At 42.1% G+C, this 25,667-nt stretch overlaps 1 protein-coding gene and 1 long non-coding RNA gene across 2 annotated transcripts in view; one reads left to right on the forward strand and one right to left on the reverse strand.

Annotated features, from left to right (window-relative positions):
* Positions 1-55: 55 nt before the first annotated feature.
* Positions 56-4,153, forward strand: LOC111264903 (uncharacterized). The gene is made up of 2 exons (XR_002683146.2): positions 56-2,424; positions 3,060-4,153. It is a non-coding gene; the product is annotated as an uncharacterized LOC111264903 (long non-coding RNA).
* A 1,252-nt stretch (positions 4,154-5,405) lies between these two features.
* Positions 5,406-25,667, reverse strand: part of Prosap (SH3 and multiple ankyrin repeat domains prosap) — a gene marked incomplete at its 3' end in the record, with an annotated part of 35,894 nt that continues 15,632 nt past the window's right edge. Inside the window, 15 exon segments of the mRNA XM_022841162.2 lie at positions 5,406-5,778; positions 7,270-7,455; positions 9,699-10,367; positions 10,754-10,953; positions 11,624-11,815; positions 12,999-13,248; positions 13,743-14,764; positions 14,851-15,019; positions 15,468-15,571; positions 15,815-15,832; positions 16,250-16,323; positions 18,035-18,280; positions 18,703-18,805; positions 22,879-23,142; positions 25,166-25,427. Of these exon segments, the coding sequence (XP_022696897.2) occupies positions 5,406-5,778; positions 7,270-7,455; positions 9,699-10,367; positions 10,754-10,953; positions 11,624-11,815; positions 12,999-13,248; positions 13,743-14,764; positions 14,851-15,019; positions 15,468-15,571; positions 15,815-15,832; positions 16,250-16,323; positions 18,035-18,280; positions 18,703-18,805; positions 22,879-23,142; positions 25,166-25,427 (4,132 nt within the window).

Genomic DNA, 25,667 nt, shown 5'->3' on the forward strand with positions numbered 1-25,667 from the left:
AGACAGAGGGGTCTGTGTGAAAGGAATTATCCTCGTAGTCGCTCTGCAAGCTTATTTTTTTTTTCAGATTTTTTCTCAGATTTTTGAACTACAAACCCGACGTTTTGTCATAACCGAGATCAGATTCACCTATGGACCAGTAGATATTCACGGTTAACAAATAACACAATAACGCATTTGTTGTCAAACAAATAATAAATTTGCCCGTATGCTCCTAACTACGATGATTTGTCATTCGAATGTTTGATTCTTTCATTAATTCGATGGCATCGAAAGGAATATGAGACTGTAGCCAATTTCGAAAAAAAAAGTAAACGAAATATTTCGTGCTTTCGTCTGTCATTGGTATTCTGGTTTCTACCAACTCCGGAACAGAAAAGAGCTGACGTAAGGCACAGTAGAATCCTTTTTCCGCCAAAGAATAATATAATTGAGTTAGGTGGCGTGATATGACTAAAACGAGATAGGTAGTTCCGCCAGTAAATTTTCCACCGTTAATTGAGTCATGTACGTTGAATACAATTGATGCAGTTTTACTAAAGATGAATGATTCCTTTTTACGGCAAATTTTGTAGAGCTCGTCCTTTTGTATACTGACGATAGTGTATCATGGCGAAAACAAGGCTCTGATTAGCAGAACCTTCTTATGACATAAAAACAACATCTTCAATTACTCGTATGAGTATTTCTCATTCACTAGAACCCCGTGGTTTCCCACGTGTTCATACAGTATCATACAATACAAATATCAATAAAAACTAGCGGTGGTTACATTTACATAATTTCTTAATGAAGATCCAACTTATGTCATAAACCGCAGACATAATAATCTAGCTAATCGTGAGAACGGAGATCGAACGAAATTCAGCCGAAGCTAAGAAATGGCATAATCCAGGGGTTACGTCGTAGATTTAATATACAGAAACATTCCTAATGAAGACCATGTGAAGGCAGTCGAACAATATGGTTTAAGCGTCCACAGGTGTCCTCACGGTATAAGACATTGCACATGGCAATGTTATCTGCCTATCTGGTGTTTAAGTGAAGCAATGTGTCAATGTGACAGTTTTTCGTAATGTGACTCAAGCATACTTACTCTAAATAAAACTCGCCTAAGGGATACAAGAATGACCCTAATCTTTTTTTATATAAAATTGTCTTTGCCTCTGTATGTGATTTAATTATTACCGTTTTTGCGAGACGTTACTTTCGGCTCGAACGATGAGCTCTATCAACGAGTAATATTTTCTCGTTTGGGAAATCTTCTAACGTTTGACAGAATCGATGGTAAGATACACAACGCATGCACGGATACGCTAGTGCCACACTTTGCTTCTCGCACCTCTAGTACGTTGCCTGCCATATTTGCTCTTATATGTCTTTCGCATTCGATTTCACGTCATTATCGGTGCCTTTTGCCAAGCTCAATGCGCTTATCAACCGTTGTTTTCATCGTAAACTTTCGCCATGTTTTGCCGTCGGCCTGTTTTTCTTACTTACAAATATGTTACCTGTAGTGCTGCGGCTGGTCATTAGCGGTCAGCGGATCGTGTCACAGACATAGGCATCACACTCACCAGTAGTCAATAACTAACATGGCGCGCTATCCTCTTTTTATGCCGCTGCTGTTGCTGCATTTATGCTGTCATTATACTTCACTGTTTGTTACTTTGGCCACAGTTGTCGTGGCTACCCCTGTTCTAATTGCTTTTGATGTTGTTGTTGCCGGCGCTGCAGTTGGTATCATCTGCCGCGTTTACCGACCCCTGGGCAAGCCGATAAATCAGAAGGATGGGTGGGCAGTGGCCACGGCTTTTTCCGATTATGCACAGACCCGCGCGTATATGGCCTTCTACCTAACAGAGCAACTGTTCCTAAAACTATGCAATCGCGAATAGTAGTGCTGCTGGTACTATGAATGTGTCTGTGTATAACATCGTTACTGTGGGAACTGTTTCTGTCGGCAGTTGTCGACAGAGATTGGTTGTTATGTGTACCCAAATCACAACTAGCCATCCAACCCGTCAGTCGTGCTAGACTAGACATCGAATTTCTGATCCTTTCAATTAGGACATATCGGGTTGTGCAGGGTGGAATAGTAACAGGCAGCTACTTCGGCTGGACAGCGTTCCGTCGAGGAGATCGGCCAAACAATATACCTATATACATGTTTATGCTCGCTCGCGTAAAAACAGCTCCGTTAATAATAGTAATGATTTATGCTGTCGGCGCAAGCAGACCAGACTCCCGTTGTCCTTGGCCCCAGACGTCGCGTCATTCCCGTTAAAGGGCGGACAACTGCATTGGAAGCGATGGCATGGTAAACGCGCGCGGACATTTCACTCATCATCGATGGGACGGTAGTGATCTAAACTCGAAAGTGTCAAATTCTGCCAGACAACAGCCAGACAGATTAAGCGACCAGTGAGTAGAATAGATAATGGTGAGAATAGCGGCTACTCAGCATAAATTACAAAAGTGCTAGAAGATCTTAAATATTGTGGTGATAGCAGTAGTAGACGTAACAAAATGCACTAAGAGCTGCTGCATTGGTTCTATATGGTGAAGCCATGGGAATACATATATAGTCGTTGTACGCAGTGTCACTTGTATAAGTGGGGGTCTGCGCAGGACGTGGTAAAAGTGAAAGATGTAAGGCCGACTTTTTTTAATTTTAATCGTGAATTGGTCAAAAAAAAGCTCCATGCACACCATTTTCTATCTTTGCGTCTGTCAGCGCTTAAAGGTCTCCGGTCAGCTGGTGCTGTGGATTAGCTAGTTACTTGTCATATATTACAAAACTAAATATATTAATTGCCTGCTCGAAAAAAAAGCGAAAAATCAGGTGGTCTTTCATAAATCTTCATCAGTAACGCATGCTTACCTCGTCGCTCTACGTCGCCAATGACCATGATATCAACAACACCAAAAAAGAATAAGTTTCTGTCTATTCTACAAATTTCTACAAATAAGCGTAAGACAGGCTTGCTTGGCTTTTACCAGGTGACACTTGAGAGAAGGGTCGAGAAGGTACTGGCATTGAACGTCTATTTTTTCAGAGGAGGTTGCCTCTCATCTGTCATGCCACGATGGTTAGGACAGTTATCGTTGTCCTAGTCATCGTAGTATGTGAAGCCTGATCGTGAGAGTTTTCGCTCGTTGCAGCATCTAACGCAAGCCAACCGCATACACAGATCTGAAGATGAAAAAAGCACATGGAGACACAGACAAGAGGACTGATCGGTTGTAGACGGATTTTAGAGACATATCGACCTGATGAGCGCAGGAGCGGATGCTGAAGCTATCGAGAATATTATAGCGAAAGTCAGAGAGCGAAAAGACGAGAGTTTCGGAGGAGGAGATGTCGAATTATGGCGAGAAAAAATAATCGTCACAGATGTAACAGTGGGAAGTCATGTGCGGTTCTTAAATGGTGTGCGATATCTGGGGCTAAATGAAAAAGTCAGCAAATATACTTGCAGAGGATCACTGTTAGATGCGAGTGTTAACGCAATGACACGTATTGTTAATAGCAGAGGTGTTTTTTTAGTCTTTACTAAAGAGAGTACATTTTAAGTCAAAAGGTCTTCTTTTTGATACAATGTGCTAGCTTTCGATGCAATATGAAAATTATAAGAGGAACATGTGACAGGCACCATCCCGTTTGGGTACGCGAAGTGTTTTTTTTTTGTACTTCTAGACAAACATCACGCTATTATCTGTAATAGAGTTCGATAGTACTCATAAGTAATCATTTCTCATGTAGTCCTATTATTATACAAAAATAATGGGCCGTTTCGTAGTAACAGCGCGTGACATAAAATACTTCTAATTAACAAATTAGTCATAGAAACAGATATAAAACATTACCAAGAACTGATTTACAATAGACCTAACGCCAATAATGAATGTGTCAGCTTTACACGAAACGAACAATAATGGCAACGATTCCAGAAAACAACTTTGAATTGGATACCCGTCGCAAACGACCTATGACGTTCGACTAAGTCGTAATTCGCTGGTTAATTAATTGCAATTATTATAATTAACTGATTAAGGATGAACTGTCTATACATATTTTCCAATAGTCAATGTAATTCTCATACATATAATAATATAATAAATTTTTATATATGTTTAGCAGCATTACTAAGTAAGGTTCACAATATTATGTACGCATTAAATAAGCAAGAAATTAAATGTACCGACACTGTAGATATAGAGCTTCAAGCTTGTCGTTCGTCCGAGCAAGATGAGACCTATTAGAATTTCAGTCTATTGGATTTCTAGCAAGCTAAGTTTAGAGGCATAGCATTCACTCATTGCTGATTTGTTATCTGTTCTCCTCGGCTTTGGCAATCATAGGTCTGCAGCCAGTATTACCATAAATTTCTATATAATTTCTAAAAATATGAAATCATAAATCGTAATTACCATCTCGTGACCAGCGGTTTACATTGAATCTCAACAAATGTTAAGGTGTGAGGCTGTTCGCTGTACTGAGGAGACCTTGTGGCCTGTACGACGGGGACAGCGTTGAGACCATTTACTTCTAGAAACCGATGAGTGGCAAGGCTTTGGCGCCTATCTAGCCTCGAATCACCGCAATCGACTGGCCGTCAAACAGGTTTCCCTACCTCGAATGAACCTTCTCCCTAACCACTGGTATGCCAATATTTATTTCTGTGTGGTTATGGTCGTATTTGCGCTTAATTTTGGACAGTTACAATACGTTCTTTGCTTCTGCCACCGCTGGCAGCGGTGGCGGCGGCAGAAGACAATAATATACCCACCTGTTCCAACGCCACTCCTAGGCATAATAAATTAGTGCTGAGCAAGCACGCTTTTCATCAATAACCAAAACAATCGCACGTAATATGACAGTAGATGACGGCGTTGAATCACTTTCGTATATCGATAACGAGCTTCGACTGATAAAAGAAAAATTAGGTCTGGAACAATATATCACCTAAATGTGTAACGTGGAGTTAACGAGAAGCCGTAGGCGCTATGTCTGTTTCGGCCAGTGCACATATCGTAAGAAATAGTTTCCCATAGTCGCTACGAGCCAACGACTTCGATGGTCATTTTGATGAGCGACTTTGATGTAGCGTAAATCGTCGCGCTTGTAGAGCTCATCGCCTGTCAGCGACCCCGTACCTTTAGCCGTCCTGAGATTAACTGTTCACATAGACAATTAAATCGCCTTACCCTATTATCGTAATTTCATCAGAGCAAGCAGTACACGAGCTACGTACGGTCCAAGTGGACCTTGTAAGCGTGGACAAGCAAAAAGGCCGCTCTTGCAGTTAGACAACAACAAACTTAGTGTGTAGAAGTTCACCCAAAGTATAGTAATAATATTAATAATAAACTATAGGCAAACGATTATTATCATTGCTTACCGTGTTGCTGTGGAGTAAGATGGGGCACGGTGGTTGAGCGGGCGTGATGCTGAAGGTGGTCACTGAACTGTGGCGGGGGCGGACATGCTCCACGGCCGCCTCCTCCGGCACCTGGACCGTGGGGGGTGCCAGCCTGACCCGCCGAGGCCGTGAACTCCGGTGGCGGGGGTACCACCTCAGGCAGCGTGTCGCTAGCCACCTCGGACACGGAAGCTAGTCCCAAACTGTCAACTTGCATGCGGATAAATTGCAAGCTCTCGTCGATGCTCTTGCGTAGTCCTGAGCAGTCCGTGCCCGAGTTCAGCGACCTCTGGAGAGCCATGTTTCTATCTAGCGAACTACAACGGTCCTGGGTACGGCGGGTTGCCTGCACCTGCAACCGAACGATTAGCGTGGTAATAATGACAAATACTGGGAACATCAGGATTATATCAGATAACTCTGGCGAGAATGCTAAATATACGTATTTATTATGCCGGGTAAGTACCCAATTTGTTTTCTTTAAATAATGTTGACGACAACGGAAAAGGCGTGGGAACCGTAATTAATGCCTCGCTAGCGAGAAGCCTGCTTGCAACATCATGTTGCTCTATGATAACTATTGCTGTTTTGGAAATTTCGAAGGCAACTTTGATTTTTTCTGTGAAAACGGACTCTAGAGCTAAATAAATAAATCGATGAATCTTTTCGATTGAAGTTCCGATGTTCCCACAGATCGCAATCCTATTTTATTCGAAGTTTCCGAGCTGTTTGGGACATGACATTTGCGGTCAGTTTTCTTACAACAATTACACTGTACTTTATTTAACATAGAACTTTCCCAGCGGCGCTTGTTGTCCAGACTAAAGAAAAGATAAAATTTATTAAAATAGTACTCCATCTTCAACGAAGTTTTTTTCGAAAAAATGTTAAAGGCAATTAAACTTTGCTATTTTTAAACTGTACTGTTAAATGTTTGACATTGTTAACATTTGTTGACAATTTACAGCCAATCTGGCATGAAGCATCATTTGGGATGTAAATAACCTGCAGAGAGTAAGATGAAAAAATGTCTTTTGCCAATCGAAAAATATATGCAAAGTAAAAACATCATGCTTTTTTCGTTGACCATAGTAAGAGGTGTCAACCAGCCCGAACACGTCAAACATAGCTGGAAAAAATGAAAAACTGTTGACGTCTTAGGCCAAAAAACCCAAGAGGTGTTTTTCTAACTCGAACAGGTTAAATCTTTTAGTAAAATTAAGACGTTTATCGGCTAATGAGTTTATGCCAATGCCATAAATAAAATCAACGTCAGCGTCAAGAATTTAAAAGCAGTAACTACGACCAATTTGAACCCATGAGCATATGCCCCGTGACTTTTACCAGTAATTTGTTTTTACACTTTCTTCATTAGCCTGTACCGCTTCAGAGATTAATTGAAAGTAAAAACGATTTTACAATGACCCTAAATATGGAGTATATACTTGAGTTGTCGTATGATTTTATCGTCCTTCTTGACAAATCCGACTTACAGTTACAAGTTGACAAGTCCGAAATTACAGTTGGATGAACCATTTGTTGTACACATTGAAAGTATAATTAATAGAATCAATCATAGAACATATATTTTTCAGTATATCTACGGCTAAAGGTCATGCTTGAAAGATTAACGAGTCTATTTATATTTACTTAGCTATGGCTTGTTAGCAAAACACGTTTCGTATGAACTCTTGATGTTCTATCGCTTGTTATAACGAGAGCAGATCATATAATGTATATAAGGTATGATATATACAATATATGACATGGTATAATGTGAATACATGTGTATCGCATGTTAGAAGCAGGTCTGACTTGTTTATATAAATCTTTTAACACTTACTTTCTGGTCCAACCTAATCTTAAGAGTCTTCTTAGGAATATTTTGCGGGGGTTGTCCGCTGGCCTGATTCCCCTGCGTCGGTCCATAAAGACCCTGATTCTGCATTTGCAGCTCGCGCTGTCTTTGAAGATGCTGCTGATAAATCTGCTGCTGATGCAATGCAGCTTGTTGTTGTGGCGTCAACACCTGATAATAAAAAAAATTGCAGTAGACAGATACGCGTAATAATAACAATAATGACGCTAATCCCAATATAACTGGTAGATCATGCACTGCCTTAGTAATTGTCAGTCGTTTCCTAAAACAGTGAAATTATATTCCGATAGACGAATTTTTATTATTATCAAAAATAATAGTAGTATTAAGTCGTAGCCCCTAAGCAAAAAAGTTGCCCGCGGGAAGAAGCAGGCGGGGGTGTCGGGGACTTGAATCCAGAAGGTCTCCTGTTCGAATCTGGTTAGGCACATGCAAACAGTCGAAGTCTCGTACTTGCAAATTTTTTTCGCGAACTTCCAAATAGTAGGTCATTTGGAAGCTCTAGTTGGATTAACGATTCAGTTGTCCAGCTATTTACAGACATCTTGTACAGACAGTTATTGATAGTTCCACTATATCCATTTACTACTATATTGTTCATTAGCTTGCGTTGTTTTTATGAATTTCTTTGATGCTAGATTTACGGACAGCAGGAATGTGTGTCCTTCACACAGCTTTAGAGCATCCTTGGCGTTTGAACTTATTTGGTGCTATAAGAAGATTTAGTAAGTTTTCTATTAGCACCGAATAAGTTGTTGATGTGTCTTTTGAAGCGCACATATTGTTCACCTGAAGCATCGATTACTGTTTCGAGTTTTCCAGCTCTGAGTTACAGATAGCATGAACAGAAAAAGGATCAGTCATTTTGTCATTCCACGAAGCTTAGTCACTTTCCTTTTGGCCCCTGCGGTATTCTTCACTGTCACAATAACATTTTAATATCTGCTGTCTCCATATAAATGATTAAGCATTATGAATTTTACGTTCTGTACTTATGCAGTTATATACATATAAAAGTCTAAGTAATAATGGCTCCTTCACAAGGACGTAGCCGGCTATTTATGGAATTAGTTTACTGAACTGTCGATCATCTCATGAAACTTTACACGGCTTCATCTGCAGTATTTTGCGGATTACTTTCCCTAATCAAAGGATTAACCCGGATAAAAAAGTATCACAATTTGAGCAAATCACCGTTTTTGCGTTGCCCAAAATGTCGAGAGGTAGGCTTATATGAGACATCCAGGTATTATTTTGCACTTAACTTTTGCTAGTCAGCTATTTTCTACCACAATGTTGCCTGCGCCAGAGTTACATTTTCAATAGAAAACTGAAAGCAAGTTACTTTCCATAATAGCCATTACATTAAGTTACATCTCATAATCACTCCAGGGGCTGCATCGGTCAGTGCGATGTGAGGCTATTTGGGCCACTGCATTGCGAGCATATGAAGCCGGATGGCGTTGAAGATAGCTTTTCAAAGAAGCAAATAATCAAGTACAGCTCAATTTAATAGAGATGCACGTGTATGTAAGCGTATATGTCAAGATAAACTAAGGTATCGTACTTTCGAACTCGTATCGTGTGTACGTGTTGTCAACAACGTGTCATCACGTACACATTGGCTTTGCCTATGTTTACTATTTTTTGCCCCTCAAGAAAAGTAAAAGACTTCACAATATGCCACTATCTGAATTGCTAAGAATCCGATTTTGCACTGCGCAGCAGAACTTCATGTGGACTTACGGTAGACGAATCATAATTTTTGACCTTTCCATATTTGCAATAAGTTATGATAAAGCGTCGTCTCATCCAATCATAATGCCGCTCCCAGTGGTAGCGTAATTGTTTGCCATCTGAATTTACGAACATGTGGTCGTCTGCGTTCAAATTCAACTGATGTATCGGCCATAAAATTCGAGGAACATTTGTTAGTCCTTTCTAGGAAAACAAACAATTTTCTGGTAACTTGTTCGAATGACTTTTTTAGGACCAATCATTAGCGGCCCATATTGCACCATTCTTGGCCAATACCTCGTGGAGGTACACGGGCCAATGGCGATGCTGTCTTGTCGTTTGTGGAGAATGCGTCAATTGTAGTGGGCTCATTTAAGGCACATAACAGAAGAGTTTTTGAGGAATACTTCCCGCTGGCAATGATAACGTTTACTTTAACGGAAGTGACAAACTTAAATACACTCCTCGTCATTTATATATACAGGATAGTAAAAAACAAAACTGCAAATTGCAAAAAACAAATTTCTCAACAAAAAAGAAATTAGGCTTCTAGTCCACGTATATCCTGCTTCAATGATAAACTTATCATTCTTTTATTGTATGCTTCACTGTACTCTGCCTCTCCTTCTGGTCTCTCTTCTTTTCGGTGTTTTTACCTGACTGTGTTTGGTGAGCGGCAGCGTCGTCTGCTGCTGTTGGAGGCGCGCCTGTTGCTGCTGCTGCTGCAAGAAGTACAGCTGCTGCTGGCTAAGCGAGCTCGTAGCGTTGTTCGCGTTATTGTTGTTGTTCGTCTCACTGCTTCGAGTCGCACTCTGGCTTCTGCGCTGCTGTTGCGCGGCTAGCTGTTGTTGTTGTTGTTGCTGCTGCTGCTGCTGCTGCTGCTGTTGCTGTTGCTGTTGCTGCTGCTGCTGCTGCTGTTGTTGTTGCTGTTGACGCTGCAGAGTAAGCTGATGTTGCCTTGAGGTGTTGAGCATCTCTTCGGCGCTTTGCCCCCGCTGAACGTAGCTCTGATTGAGGCGTTTCAACAGCTCCTCGTTTGTTGCATTTGAGCCAGAAGCTGTCCGCTGCTGCATTTGTTGCTGTTGGGCCAGGATGTGCTGCTGTATCACCTGGGCCCGGCGTTGCTCAATGAGTTTCTTCTCGATGAGTGACGAGTCGTCATGACTCATAGGCCGATTGATGGCATTGCACTGGCCTGCAGCGGCACCCATCGCCAGCTGACCAGACGCTGCCAGTGCGGCCTGCATTTGGCCGGCTGTAGCTGTGCTGCAGCGCATCACAGACTGGGTTGGACCTCCCGGGTGCTCTTTGCCTCCTACTACCTGCTGCTCAGCGGGCGGCATGATAAGCGAGCAAATAAAATTACAATCTTGCCATGAGTTGAAATTCACTCTTAGACAAAATCAGGAAAGCGACCCGAGATGGATACTGTTTCTAATATTTTTATGATACTAATCCCGCTGAATTACGCGTTAGTTCTATTAGTGTATTTGCTTTTGTTCGAACACAATTTGCTCTAGCAAGAAACATTGTGAGATGGTATAGAAAGTGGTGTAGCTAGGTATTTTATTGATGCACTTCGTAAGCGGTTATTTAGAATTTATTATACAACATTGTACATGTCCGGGGAGTCGGTCGTTATTTTGCTCTTACGTGAGCTTTACAAACACACTTTCCTCTCTGTCTGCCTTGACCTTTACTATATGCTTACCTCTAATACTAGCTTATCTCCCTGTCGCTTGATCTGCACCCCGGTGGCACTCGCGTTGAGCTGCTGGGCTGCTGTACCATGTGGAGGCTTGGGCAACGGCTGCTCCTGGATCGAGCTGGACCGCACCGGTGGCTTGATCTGCGCGGCGCCGCCGCCTGACGCCTGGCCCGGCAGGGGAGGCGGTGGTGGCAACGGGAGATCTGAAGGGGAGAATAAACCTGTTCAAACAGGGAAAAATTGATGTCGTTCGTCGGCGGCGCGATCACAGCGGGACAGAGGCAGCCATTGGAAATTGGCGGTAGCGGATAAAAAGGCCAATGCAACGACATGGATACGGTTTTGTCGAAGCGTGTAGCAGTTTAAAGATGATTAGGCCAATCGGTGGGTGACGGTAGGGCCAAAACGACATCAACATCACCGTTATAATTACATCATTATTACGCATATGTGTGGTTGACAAAACGGTGATGTTAAATATCGGACGTTGCAAGCGCGGGAGGATATATAAACACGGAGAAAATGGTACAGATTAAGCGTGGAAAGGGTAGTTTAATTTACGTAGGTACAAAGGTAGTTAATTTCGCTGGAAACTTTTACAGTGTTGTATATAATTGTATATAAAATAAATTATTTATATGGCTTATTTACTGTCATTGAACACTAATTTTTATATTGTGATTCTGCGATGTGTGACATGCATTCAACAGCCTACTGTTATCTTTCGAACAGAGCTACATACACCCAGAAATGTGCTTGTTTCTGTTGTATTGATTGATGATATGCGGATCTTAAATTGTAATAACAATGGCATTCCTTCACGTATGATGTATAAGGTCCTATTCGCCAGTTTATCATAGCCAGTCAACGGACCTTGTTTGGGTGTGTCATCATCCGAACTATTGTAGTCGGGATCTGGAATGAATGGCGGATGTCCAGGGTGATGTCCTGAAAGAGGGTGACGCGGGTGTTGTGGAAGGCTCTCGGCCGGTGGCGGCGGAAGTGGAGGCGTTCCTGCCTCTTCTCCAAGCATTGGCTCATCGCCTCGAGTCGCGCTGCCCATTCCTGCGACATCCATTCGAGCCCCCGAAACAACCGCGGAATGAAAAGAACGGACCCCATACAGTAGCGATATCAGTGGAGGACAAGCGGTCGCGACCATCAAAATGTCACAGGGAACGGCACACCATAGCGAAGCAACCCCCACACAAACAATGGGAGTACGTTACATACATTAGACTGGTCTACGATAATAAGTAGTATCTAAAAGGCTTAAGGTCTATGATATTCGAGCGCTAACGCTAGCAGTAGTATTAGGAGTGCGTATAGACATAACATCGTGCTGGGATGGAGCGCTAATCCCAGCAAGAGACCGTCTCCTCGAAGCCATATACCGGTATTCAGCAATCATTAGAATTAGTATGTGGTAAAAACTAATTGTGTCAGTGTAACTCAAATATAACATGATCACAATTAAAGTTATAACGAAATGATGAACTTTATATTGATTTATGTATGTGCAGGCGCTCAGTAGACACGCAGCTGGTTTTCCTATATATATATATATATATATATATATATATATATATATATATATATATAGTTTTCATTGATTCAAGTCGGTATACAACGCTTCCCTTTCTTTCTGCTGGATTTACTATGGTTATACGATGCTGCTTGATAATCATAACAAAACCATTAAACCGGAAATTTGCTTTTATGTTACGCGTGTATCCTTTGATCGTTATAATAGAGATAATTGTTACTCACTGGAGCGTATTGGGTGCCAACAAACGAGCATTCAAAATGTAGTTAACTGATTATGTTGTTATGTATTACTCATCAGCTATCTGGGGTTAAAAGCAAGGTTCACTAGCCTACAATATTTTGCACACAAGTCCTTCGCCACGTCTCACCTCGGCAACATATCGATTGGTAAATGAAGAAGGAAGAGAGCTAAACGGAAAAACAGATTGATTAACGGAATATACAGTATCAACAAAAGTATATTATCGTATAATTGATAGAGTAGATCATCACACTGGAACAGAAATCTGTTCGATTGGCTGTGGAAATCAACGAAAGTTCTATAAAACAATAATATCAGTAGATAACCAAAATAAGTTAAAGGGTCACAGAAGAAAATAAAGTACGATGAAGCACATAAAAATAAACGTGAATATATTGTCTTTTGCTTTCAGCATATCACATATTTGTAAAAGGGCTGCACATAAGTTGAACAGCTCACCTGCGATGACCTGCAATTTGTAGGTCGCAGCAGCAGAATCAGGCCCGCCAGAAGCTCGGTTCTTAGGCGGCGGGACCGACCGCGAACGATGAGCCATCGGCGTCTGTCCACTTTGTGGCTGGTTGGTCGGGCGATACCCCACCGAGGACATGACCGACTCAGGGCTTGCGTATAATTTGGCCGAGTCACCCGGCCTGAAACTCGACATAATTCCGCCCGGAGCCGTTGCTGAACCGTCGAGGCCGATGTCCTGACAAGCACAACAAGCAAACGGAAACTATGTGACGAAATACCTGCAGGACTATCTATGTTAGGCGTAAAATGCCTCTATTTATGTCACCTGTCAACCTATATCGTAAAAGATAGAAATGTTAGTGTGAATTTTATGTGATATATGGTGTTCACTCAGTAAGCTAGAAAGGGGCGCGAAGCCAAATGGATACATCAGGTAACAACGCTTGGTACGCACACATACATATACGTACACTTAAACGTACAAACGCACGCGTACACAGTGGTTCGGTGCTGTGAGGGTGTAGTTTAAGAGCCTGGCTGTAGTTGTTTTGGCTGAACCAAGCTTAGCCATCGGGGTGGAATTTAACACTACGCTAAAATTCGACGGATGCTTCCCACATTCAGCGGTGTGCATTAAGTATTTAATACGTCGCCATAAAAAGGGTACTTACACACAAACAGCATGACAACTTATCGCCTTCTATAATATGCTGATCTATTTGTACTTACCGATAGGCCAGCGTAATCCGTAGGTTTGGCACCACCGACCTGAAGCATCTGTTGCTGCTGCTGCTGCTGTTGTCCCTGACCTGGCGGAGGGGGTGGCGGATGGCTAGGCGGAGGGCCCGCTCCGGCGGGTGGCTTCTTACCCAACGGAAGGGTCTCCGCGTAAATTAGCCTGTCATCTTTGTAGCGTGCTTTGTTGCTTTTCGAGTAGACCAATTCCCCTTGTCGAAGGTGAAGCAACCCGTCTTTGAGATCGTCACCACTTGTGCTTCGCGACTTGGACGTCGCATCGTTGTCTTTGTTAAGGTCGGGCACACTGGCGAAGTTCTTATGAAGCGCCTTGAGAGCTTCTTCTTCCTCAGCGCTCGCAGGTTTGATGTCGCCGGTGCCCGACTTGGCGCTACTATTGTCGCCGGACTTGGGGAAGCGCGCGATCGTAGCGCACCTTCGTGCGTCCTCGTCAAACTGCTGCTGCTGCTGCTGCCTATGCTTGAGATTCTGCTCACTTTGTCTCGTGAAGAACTCCTCCAGTTCGGCACTAGTCATTCTTCGAGAAGACGGCCGGGACCTAATAGAAGCGAGCTTGTTACCATCGTCTATCGCTGACATGCACATCCGGTCGTCCTCGTAATGCACCTGCTGAACTGTTGACCCCTGTTGCGGTTGCTGAGCTCCTACTGCTGTATGCTGCTGGTGTTGCTGCTGCTGCTGCTGCTTTTGATGCTGTTGCTGTTGTTGTTGTAATTGCTGCGCCGCCGCTGCGGCTTGCGCTTGTGCTTGCTGGAGCGCCTGGTGCTGAGCCAGCAGCTGCTGCTGCTGTTGAGCGAACGAGATTGCCGCATCGGGTCCGGCCAAAGTCTGGCTCGGATCGATTGTGGGGCCCAGGCCGTTACCAGGCCCGAGCCCTAAGCCGTGGCCAACGGCGTGACCTGCTGCAAGCCCGCCGTGTCCGCCCGGCTTGGGCCCGAGCGTCAGCGTCGTCTTGGGGTCTCGCTTCGGAGGAGCGGGCGCTGAAACGGAACGACCTGCCCCGTAAGAGATAGCAGCCGACCCCACGACGTTTCGTGTGAATGCTACCCACTACGCTGTGCAAATACCGACAAACACTTACCTTTCTTGGATAGCTTACTAGGAAGCGTGGCGCATTGCCTATAGTTGGCTTGCGAGCCGGCATCTCCAGCGACGGCAGACACCACCGTCATGGCGACCAGGTCCCCGCTCTGTCTTATGATATTCACTACCGTCTCGTGGGACGCCTGAGACACGTCCTGTCCATTAATCTGCGAAAGGTGAAACAACCAACGTACATAGAATGAACATAAACGCAGGCATGCATGAAGGAAGACCGATATCGATGCTGATGGAACCTGCAGGGTGGTGCAGCGATCTGCCAGGTAAAAATTGCCAACCACAAATAGAAGTGCAGTACTGAAGATGTTTACATTACATATATTTACAGTGGATGTGTAACATCAAACCTTCATAGGTTAATACAAAGATGAGGCACGCTGGTATCTACTTGCTGTACGGTTTACCTTCGTCATTTGACATTGCGTACATAAGTTTTTAAAGCATTGCCTAGATATCGGGAAAGACGCATAATGTATGTGTAAATTATCTATATATGAGTTCATTTATTAGCGCAAATAATGTACGTAGATTCGCTATGACGGATCTGAACCAGCCATGAGTTACGTGTTTATATAAATAATCCATCAGAGAACACACCTCGAGCAGAAAGTCTCCTTTTTTAAGGCCGGCCATATCAGCTACACCTCCTTTGTCTACATCGTCGAGATACTGCAGCGATGGCCAGTTGTCATTCATTTCAGCTGAAAATGTTTAAATAGTGGTAAACATAACCTTTCTCCAATGCAGGACGGTCAGGTAGAGTAAAAGAGATCACGAAGCCGGATTTAATCATTCTGATGACATCATGTTTTTAGATTATACATACTGGCCTTATTGTCGTTATCTTTTTTTGATTATTATTATTACTTCCAACTGTTACTGGAGTATTATTTGGATCTGTGATATCGTCCACATTGATTCGTGCAACATTGAAAGTCACCTACCTTTAAACATCTTGCGATCTGTAACGCAACGTGTAAAAAATATTTAGCGTCTGTTGTGATCGAAGCACAGGCACTTCAGCTGTCATTTAATAAGATTTCGTAGTACTGCAGATAACAGGAGCAAAGTAGAAATAAGACATGCAGAAAGAACTATACCGATAGCTTTGATCTATTTGATTTTTGATACCTCGAAAGCGACCAGATAATTGTGTGACAAACATAATTTTCCGGGCGATTTGGTTTAGGATTTTGATAACTCGAAAGACGGTTTTACAACTGATATCACGAAAGAGAAACGCGGTTCAGGATCTTATCAAAATCTGCTGTCCTTTTCAAAAGGTTATGGTTTTGCACGTGTTTGGGTTTCAGTATGATATAGGTAAGATCTGGGGACATTCTTGCTAAGACGGACAAATCATATGGCATTTCTCTCACCTTTAGCTCCCCTGAGAACGAATCCGAATCCTTTCTTCCCCTTGTGAAGGACAACTGTGCGGGGTTCACCGAACCTGGAACCGATGATTATTCGATATTTGCTCATATGAGTTTAACACAGCAAGGGATCAGAAAAATACCTCGATAAGTACCGCATGCTAAAGCCAAAAACGTCTAAACATAACACTTGAGCATGAAGCTACTTCATAGCGATTCTTATTAATTAACCATTAACACACCAATACATTGACACGGTGACGCAAAACCATGATCTTCCAGGAAATCCATACATTACATGTATAAGTAAAATCAATGCTTTATATATCGTCATTTCTGACGTTTTGCTTTGCACTGGTTACTAAACACCCAACGGAAACAACGGTTTGCTCAGCTGCTGGGTGGAAGGGCGGCCAGCCACTTGCATATCGTTATGACAACGGAGGTCTCCCCGTGCAGCCCAATTGTGTAGAAAAGGGGTCAGTGATTTTATCGCTCTGGGTCTCCGGGTTTCTTTGCTTGAGCCCCTTCTTTTCAGTGTTCGTTTAATGACACAAGCTCAGTGATGCACGCTGGTGTCACTCACCCGTTCTTTCGCCAATGCGTTCATGCTTGCGTCGATTGTTTTTCTCAACAGATTCGACGTCCGTCCCATTGAGCTCTTCGGCCAAGTACTTTCATGTTCTGTTGATATCCACTTTGATTCTGCTGCCTATTGCCGCCTTACTAGCTAATAGCCCATACCTTTTATAACATAAACGGTACTTTCTTGTTTCTCGTTCTTTTTTTATCCGTCTTTCTTCTGTTGAATCTTACTCGGAGATGCCTAGTGTGGAAACAGCTCCTTTCTACAATATATTCTAGCACTAGGTTTTTTCTTTGATTCTTAGACTCGATTCTGCGTGAGGCATACTTTTATTGTTTGCTTTCTTCGGGTAGGCAACGTCATATGGAAATACTGAACAGAATTCGTCTCTCGATTATTAGGAAAGTTATTATATCTAAAAGACTGAGTTTAAAGTGCCGCATGAGGCCGTGTACTCCGGGCCGTTCTCTACTGATGATATCATATCGAGGGTCGATACCCAGGGAGCGTTCGCAAACGACGTTTTCCACCTTTAAAGTAGCGAGTCCCCACAGTATCGTTGCAACGACAAGTTTGCTACTAACGTAAAGAACATGTGAGGTGATCTAGGGCGTATGTAATAACTAGCTCGTGTCCTGGTGAGAATCAGCCGTATGACGGGAATAGCAGAAGTAAAACTTGAAACTATTGTAATTTTATAGAGCTTGAATACTCACCTAATTCTTCTGATATTTATTAATGATAGTGTTGATCTGCAAAGCTTTTTCCAAGGCAATTTTGTGATCCGTTTATGTAGCTGGCAACTCGTCCGTGCATATATGCGCGGTTCATAGCATAATATGCATATGTAATATGAAGTCACATCAAGATTTCAATCTTGCAGTTAATTTTGTACCGTCGATGAGATACTTGGAAGTTTATGTCTAGTACTATTGCCTACATTAAGCGTTGCTTTGGGCGGCTGACTTCTTTCAGCGCAAAACGAAATTAAGAATTAATCTTTTTTCATTATAAGTTGTACAGTATGTGTCTTTGGCATGCCATAAAGTAGCAACCCCTAGCCCCTTTTAACCAGAAGCTTGGCCGTCCAAACCATTACGAAGCCAGGTTAGGTCTGTCCTGAATTAAATAGTCTGGTTCTTCCTATTCGCTCTCCTCATAATATGTTTGATGTTAGCTGCTTTAATAATACAGTGACTTACATTTTTGCGGAGGTCCCGTGCGGTCCTTTTGGCGACCGTCCTCGAGGGATGCGGCCTTCAGGATCATTTGGGTCGCTGCGTCCGGGTGAAGGTTGATTTGCTCCCTGGAGCGCAACGCACACAGTGGGAAATAGGCCGCAGTGACCGGTATCCCGATTGCGGCCCTCCAACATCACCGAGTCGAGCACGCGAAGCACCTCGATCGTGTCTCCGGAACGGAGACTCAATTGCTGCTTCGACTGGGCGCTATGCAGCCGTGGACAAATAAAAACACGTTAAAGGATCGAGCAGCGTTACTATTGAATTCACTCACAAGCCCTGTAGGCTGTACCAAAAATTCTTACCAAATGACACGTGTCAACAAAACAAGACATGTTTTGTTGACACGTGTCATTTGGTAATGATAGAGCGAACATATATATATATATATATATATATATATATATATATATAAATTCGCGTTAAGGAATAATCCATAGAAACTTGGCCAGTCAAAACCAATTTTTCATGATACTATAGGGCTACGTCATTTCGGTACTCACATGTTTTAGAGTATACGTGTTTCTTTTGTGAGCACATCGCATAGAAAACAAATGGATAATTAAGCAACATAATTTGAAACGTCTTTGTAGACACTGAACGAACTCGCGAAGCCGACAACTACTTACACATAGTTCTGTTGGGCAATGCAGATACTGCCGGCAGCGAGAACATGGCTTTTGGGATCTCGCGAGGGCGCCGACTGGGTTACGGATTCATGTAACGGACGCTCTGAGGATTACAGTTGAAAATCGCGTCATGATAAAAATTACACGTTAGAATCGTCACTAGTAGTCTTCTTGGAAAGTATAAAATCAGTAGGTATTCCTCACAACATATGTGGTGTCAATTTTTACTTGCTTTAGAAACCGAAGGAAGGCCTTCGCGCCTTTGAGGGGAGTCTTCCTCTACCTACATGCAAGCATTAGAGAATACGCTATGATGCGTCTATACCTGCTTTGTTCGACAAAGACATTAACTAATAGTTATAGTTTGAGTAGACAATAGTGATTGAGATGGCTGTTCAATGATATAATTAATTGAACATTTCGCTCGACATACGTCTACCTTACAAAAAGTACATTTAGAATCCATTGAAACGCCCGAAAATTTGTCACTGCTTTACAAGTTACGAAGACTAATCGTTATAAAATAAATCAAACGTGGATTGAAACTACTGCTTTGGCAATTTGACGCCCTGCTTTGCGATATGTTCAACTATAGAAATTTAGTTTATAATTGAAATGTACCTTCCAGGAAAAATCCTTATGTTCTATATTCATCGTAGATTCTTCACTGACAAATTCTCGAGACGTTCCTGACCAAAATATTGCTGTTTATGACACGCTTGAGTTATTTTCTAATACTATCACATAATAGTATCTACTTCAAAGAAAACAAATGTTATCACGTTTAAAGATGTTAGGCAATTCAAAAAATCTTAGTGTCGTAGAGATGGGAGTGTCGAACGCAAGAAAACAGAGATTAGCCAATCGAGGTGGGCAAACATGGTTACAACTTATGCTGGGCTGTACTGGCTCCTCAAAACCAAAAACTGAAAAAAGAACAAGCGCTTGGCTGTTTCGGTACTGTGCTTCGCGAGGCAGCAATGATCAAGCAATAAATCTATCGTGCATAGACATAAGTTAGTTACACTTAGCATGTACCGTGCCACATTTCCTACATTAATTCGTACGCTGATATAAATATACCCTTCCAACACACGTGTATACCACACGTGTCCTACAAAATTATTCTTTAAGTTAAGTTTTATTATACCTTCATCTTAGTTTTTTTAAATATACATGTACATATGTGTAGCGAATTTGTTTTGGTTTGAGAATATTATACAAAATACTCGAATATGTGAAAGATATGGGAGCAATAGGTCAACAGCTGCTGTACGACTGCGAGAAGCAGCAGTCTCTCTTACTCCAGTTTATATTATTTTAAAGCTTCCTCATATTCGTAAATCTGATAGCAAACTCGACTGGCACGAGCAGGGGCATTGACAAGCAGCCGCAAACTCCACTACTGTTCATTAAGGTTTCGGGACAAGCAGTCCTGTAACACAATGCAACGAACAGGATAAAGATAACGAAGCATGCGTGTTATCAGAATAGAATAGCAAAAAAATAAATAAAAGATTACTTCGTTTGGATAGACGACAGTCTAGAGATAACATGTACAAAGAAGCAATGATTTGTCTTAGCGGCAAGTATCCGCTTGACTAATAACATTGATTTGGATAAGAAAAAAAGCGCAACCTTTACTACCTAAAAAAACATAGAATATGTGGTTTTTATTTCTTCGGATTTGTATACAGTGGATTCTTCATGTATCGTTACTCGAAGCAGGTGAGCGAAAGAGTTAGAGAAGAAATATGGCAACTTGTATGTAGGACCATGGATAGAAGGTCCCTTTGTAAGCACATTGAAAAGCTAGCACTTTCTGGAGATGGGACATGTTTATTTCCTTTAAATAAAACGATACATTTCGCTATTAGGTACTCAACAATTTACGCCTGTTTTTTTAGTCCTCGTGCTCACCAAAGCCATGATCAAATCGGTTCTCCTGTCCTGTGAACTGTCAAACTATAAGAAATCGCCTTTAACGGCAATAAATGTGACCAAAAAAAGGCCATCGAGTCGTTTTGGTTCGACTAAATCCAGTGATAAAACGCGGGTGATTTAGATCCCTTGAACGATTACACTGTGTGAAAAAAAAAAACATTGTTTATAGTTAAGGAATTGAGAAGAGGTATATATACATTAGGCCGTCGCAGTTGGCCCTCAGGTTCTCGATGTGTTGTAGAGATTAAAGCTTTTATAATATGAACATAAGGTATAAAGGAGAACATTGCGCGCGGAATGTGCTTAAACATGCCTAAGAAAAGATGCTTCGGGTTACACCTTGTGGTAAAAAATCATTTTTAAAATCAACTTGATTGAGTAGGTGAGTGAGCGACACACGCAAAGAACGTCAGGCACACTTACATCAAAGGTTACTAGGGCTCTATGAATTAATACTACTGAAAGACTATTTACCCCCGAACTCGCTGAGCACATCATCTGACAATATAATAAAAGTTTTGTTTTGGTTTGCCTGGAGAAGCGTCATTGAAAGTTGGACACCATATCTAATCGTACGAGAGATGTGGTTAAGTATCTACAGAGTCAAGAAACGGCCACACATGTTTATAATTCACTATCTAAACTAAACACGGAGTAGCTTTTACTATGTTATTTTATTACTTGTTATTACTATGTTAATATATGATGTGCTTCTAAGACCATTCATCCAACGCCTGCACGAAACTAAGACACAGTTAGTTACCACATTGGAATAGCCCCGCCAATAATTAGCTGGCCAACGACCAAGAACGGAATATCTTCGTTCGTTTTATAAAAAAATACATAACTATGACCGTTTTTATGTGCAGTCAGCAAAACACATACGATAGCCTAGGGAGGAATGCTGTCAAAGGGCTCAGTATCCAATGTGATATTAGAATGGACGCATTCCACTGAAAAGAGTACATCACCAGAATACAAACGCAATCTACAACCACCTGACCGTTACCTCAACAACTGTATGTCTTCGGCTTACTGGCCAACAAAAGCTACACGAACGAGTGGTGATATCAAGTCGAACTAAGTAAAACTGACAAACACATTGAGTATTACAGTCAACATAGGCTGGATAATGATATCAAGCACATAAAACCTAGTATACGAACTAAGTAACAGAACTGCGCGCTAGTTAAAGTTTCGCCCACAGGTCGGAAAAGACAGCAGGAAAAAGAGGTGAGACGAACAAACTATGTCAATCGTGTCTGCCAAAATCAACATTTCATCGGAAAATACTGTTATTTCGATACATTTACTAGATTTCTTCAATGTAGGCTAGCTTTTTGGTGATGGAAACATAATGTGGCGCATTTCGTACTTGATTGGTCATCATTCAAACGTGCCTGCGATGTATATAGCAATTCTGCAATGTTATTGTTATGTGAACAAGAAAGGCTGAAAATTATCATTTAGTTACGAGAGCGGTTTGATCTGTTCGACATAGCAGCGCATTGAGTCTTCGAAAAATATGACTGTTAATGATTTCATCTTACAATTGGACGTTTCTGAAACGATTTTTCTAACCGGTACGTGCTTAAGGGAACGGATTTGTGTAAACTTTGAAGTCTTGATGACTGAAGTCGACGACTAATGCCAAACCACCCTCATAAATAGGATACTTTCTTTGCCTATTTAACCGAATCATTGAACGACTATGATCTATAAGCTATATATTATTACCGATACGAAATAAAGATTCGCCCAGGCGTTCGACTTTCTCTCACAGCAGTTATTCACCCTCCGAAGCAAGGTCTAGGGACTTTATTTTGACAATGCGACAACAAATTCAGTTCTAACAGTGCACGACAGAGGCCATCTATTTGATGGATTACAGCCCACTGCGAATTAGAGCGAAAATTACTGAATAAATAAAACCAGATAGGTCGCAGACTGAGTTCGGCACGAAATCTAGGCTGACTCACAACCTTCTAGTGTCACCGTACAAGCTTTTAATAAGAGCTTCTATGCTCCGTAAGTCCAGACCTCGTCTCGCAGGTACGCTTCCACTCTCCTCTTACGCTTCACTCGTTTAGTGTAGCAGTAGTCGTGAAACAGGCCAGCCTAAGTCTCTATGTTCTATAGAAACTATTCCCAGACTGCACATGTAATTGTGACTGACTGCTTTTTGAGTTGGTGATGTATGCTCATTGTTTTTATGCCGCTACTGTTGCGTACCTAGGGCGAACTCGTCTTGGAAGGTAGACCCCGAGTGTATGGAGAGCGTATCACTGGACAAAGCGGGTAGAGACCGGTTCGAAGGGCTTCGGGAAGGTGGATAACCCGAGCTGCTGGGAACGGCGGATGGCTCGCGCGAGGCGGGCGCCGCCGACGCTGACCGCGACGTATACAGCCGACTATCCGATACCGTCGAGGAAAGCACCGCGCCCACGGCCGAGACGCGACGGCGCGGGTTGTAAGACGGCGCCTCCTCGAATGCCACTAGAGTAGGTGTGGATAGAAGTGGTTGATTTTTCTTGGTTGTTTCCACAATTAATGCCAGCCAATTGTCAGTCGTCATCTGCATTTGGTTGGCACTCATTTTTATCCAGTCATCGTTAGCATTGTCGACGACGTGCAGAAGTATCAAGCAAATAGAGACTAAGCAAACCAGCAATTCGACCTATTGGCAATTTGTCTAAAGTAAGGCTGTAAGTGATAGAGTTCGGCTGACTACTGTTGTTTTCTGCGGTGCAAATCCTCTTCGAAGCATTCATCACGTTTGTCATCCTTGTCATTCCTTTTCATTGGTGGTTTTGGGCTTGCATTTTTGTTAACAAACTCCTATGTGCTACATAGATATGACTGAAGACATGGTACAGTTTACAAATGCTTAGCTTGGATTGCACGGAACAGCATAACGAAACAGATGGAACTTTGTATCTATATAGTTTCTCATGTCGCTTTCTTTTGACTTCGAAAGGCGATCAGTGGTCTGGTCATTTATACTGTGTAAAGCTGAAAGGGTATGGAAGAAATTAAAACTCTGACTACCCCCTTAGAGCATTCAAGCACAACGAGATGGTTCGGACACCAAAAGAACACACATACACACACTCAGTGGAAATAATCCACCCAAGGGGGCACGCACGCAGGTATGGGCAAAACTGTCGTCTAGAACTCGGCGGAGTTATAATCTGAGAAAAGCTCGTCTAACATAAATCAATCGTAGAATACTGACAAACACAACGACTCAATGGGAGAAAGGTCGTAGCAGGTGGAAAACATGTGAACCCTGCGTGCAAGGCGTGACTGAGCGTCTGCAACCTATCGAGGAGCGCTTATAGAGCGTCACCAAATCTCAGCACTGTAACGTACCTACGGTCGAAGCAGTAAAAACAGAATGAACAATAAATAGTAATCATGATTATTACCATCAGCAACAGTATTGATAAAGATTTAACTGATTAAATCAAGCCATAGAGAATTCTCAATACAATGCTGGAAGAGGAAACAACATAAAAATTAATCAGTCGGCCAGCTATAATAAAAATTCATACAAATACACGGTGATGAAAAGGTTAGTGTGCAGTTTGTAATAGAGATAGATCCACAGTTACGAACGCATTCACAACGAACGAGCACGTGTCAACCTACTATTCCACTACTACTTTTGCTCGTTTTGAACATTTAACAGAACTGAATAATTAATAGATATAAAGCTACATAAAAACCTAACGACCCACCAGTACAGTGGTTTATACATTTCCAAGACAGAAGAAGGCAGCGGCAATAACAGTAATCATCTGGCCAAAAAACTCTAAGACGCTTAGCGAACTAAGACGCTTTTTGCTAAACGCCAACACGTTATTATTCATCATTCGTTTCGATGATAAAAACGTCAAGTAGTAACTGGTATAAACAACAAATTACGTGCTTTTAGCAACACAATATGAACAGAATGAAATTGTAGATATTTGAAAAAGTAGTAATTCAATACTATGGCAAAGGACAGCAATGCGAGTTCGGGGTGCTTCTCTAGCCGGAGATTAACGAACGGTCTGTTTTTGGTGTTTTCTATGTTTGGAATGGTGATTCAGTCTTCTTTCATTTGATCAGCTGATTACAAGAAGCACGATGATCTTCGATTTGATTTTAGCTTGTTTATCAGACGAGGGTGCTCAATCCATTGAGGTTAAATGCGTTACTGAGTTCACTGCGATGACGATCCGTACAATGTTCATCAGGCAAACCATTGAGCTTGACTGGCTATTTTCCAATATCGTGGAAGTGAAATTCGTTTTACCAGACTTCGTTCCTGTTGAAAAGCAGTTGATTCAATTCATATGAATGGGAGATAGTTATTGTTTTTTTCTTTTTGGATCTAAAAAAGCATGAAAATCGATTGAGCACTCTCTTGTAGATAAACCCATTTACAGTATTAGCTGTAAAGGCTTATATTGTGTCTTCGTTCCCATTTCGGCCAGTTTTCATCTTCCTGACTCTCGGCAGAAAATCAACTTACCAACGTGTTCTGGCTTGTGGGCGTTAATCATATCAGCAAGCTTATGGTTGCCTGCAATAACTGCCACCTGATATGGCGTCTGATTGGCATAGTTGAGCGCCTGTGTATCAGCGCCACGCTTGAGGAGGCACTTCAGACACTCTTCCTGATCGTTGACAGCGCATACGTGCAATGGCGTATTGCCGGAAGCGTTCCGCGCATTAATGTCCGCGCCGTAGTACAACAGCTGGTCGAGGTGTTTCACCATGCCGTGTTTGCACGCCTAGGAGCATCAGATGATACAATTACCAGAAAAAGAACTTCAGCAACATCTACTGAATGCTAATAAATCACATAGGTACAAATCTGTGGTACTACACATGGAAGGATGTTTAAAAAAAAAGCACATTATCCCCAACGAATAATAATAATGTCATGTGTGCAAAAAGAATCTGAATATAAGTGTAAATCTGAATGGTCGCCTGAAAATGGACAAACCTAAATTGGGTTATTTCATGTATAT

The sequence above is a fragment of the Varroa jacobsoni genome, unplaced genomic scaffold, assembly GCF_002532875.2.
Source record: "Varroa jacobsoni isolate VJ856 unplaced genomic scaffold, vjacob_1.0 scaffold_911, whole genome shotgun sequence".
Classification (NCBI taxonomy): Eukaryota; Metazoa; Arthropoda; class Arachnida; order Mesostigmata; family Varroidae; genus Varroa; species Varroa jacobsoni.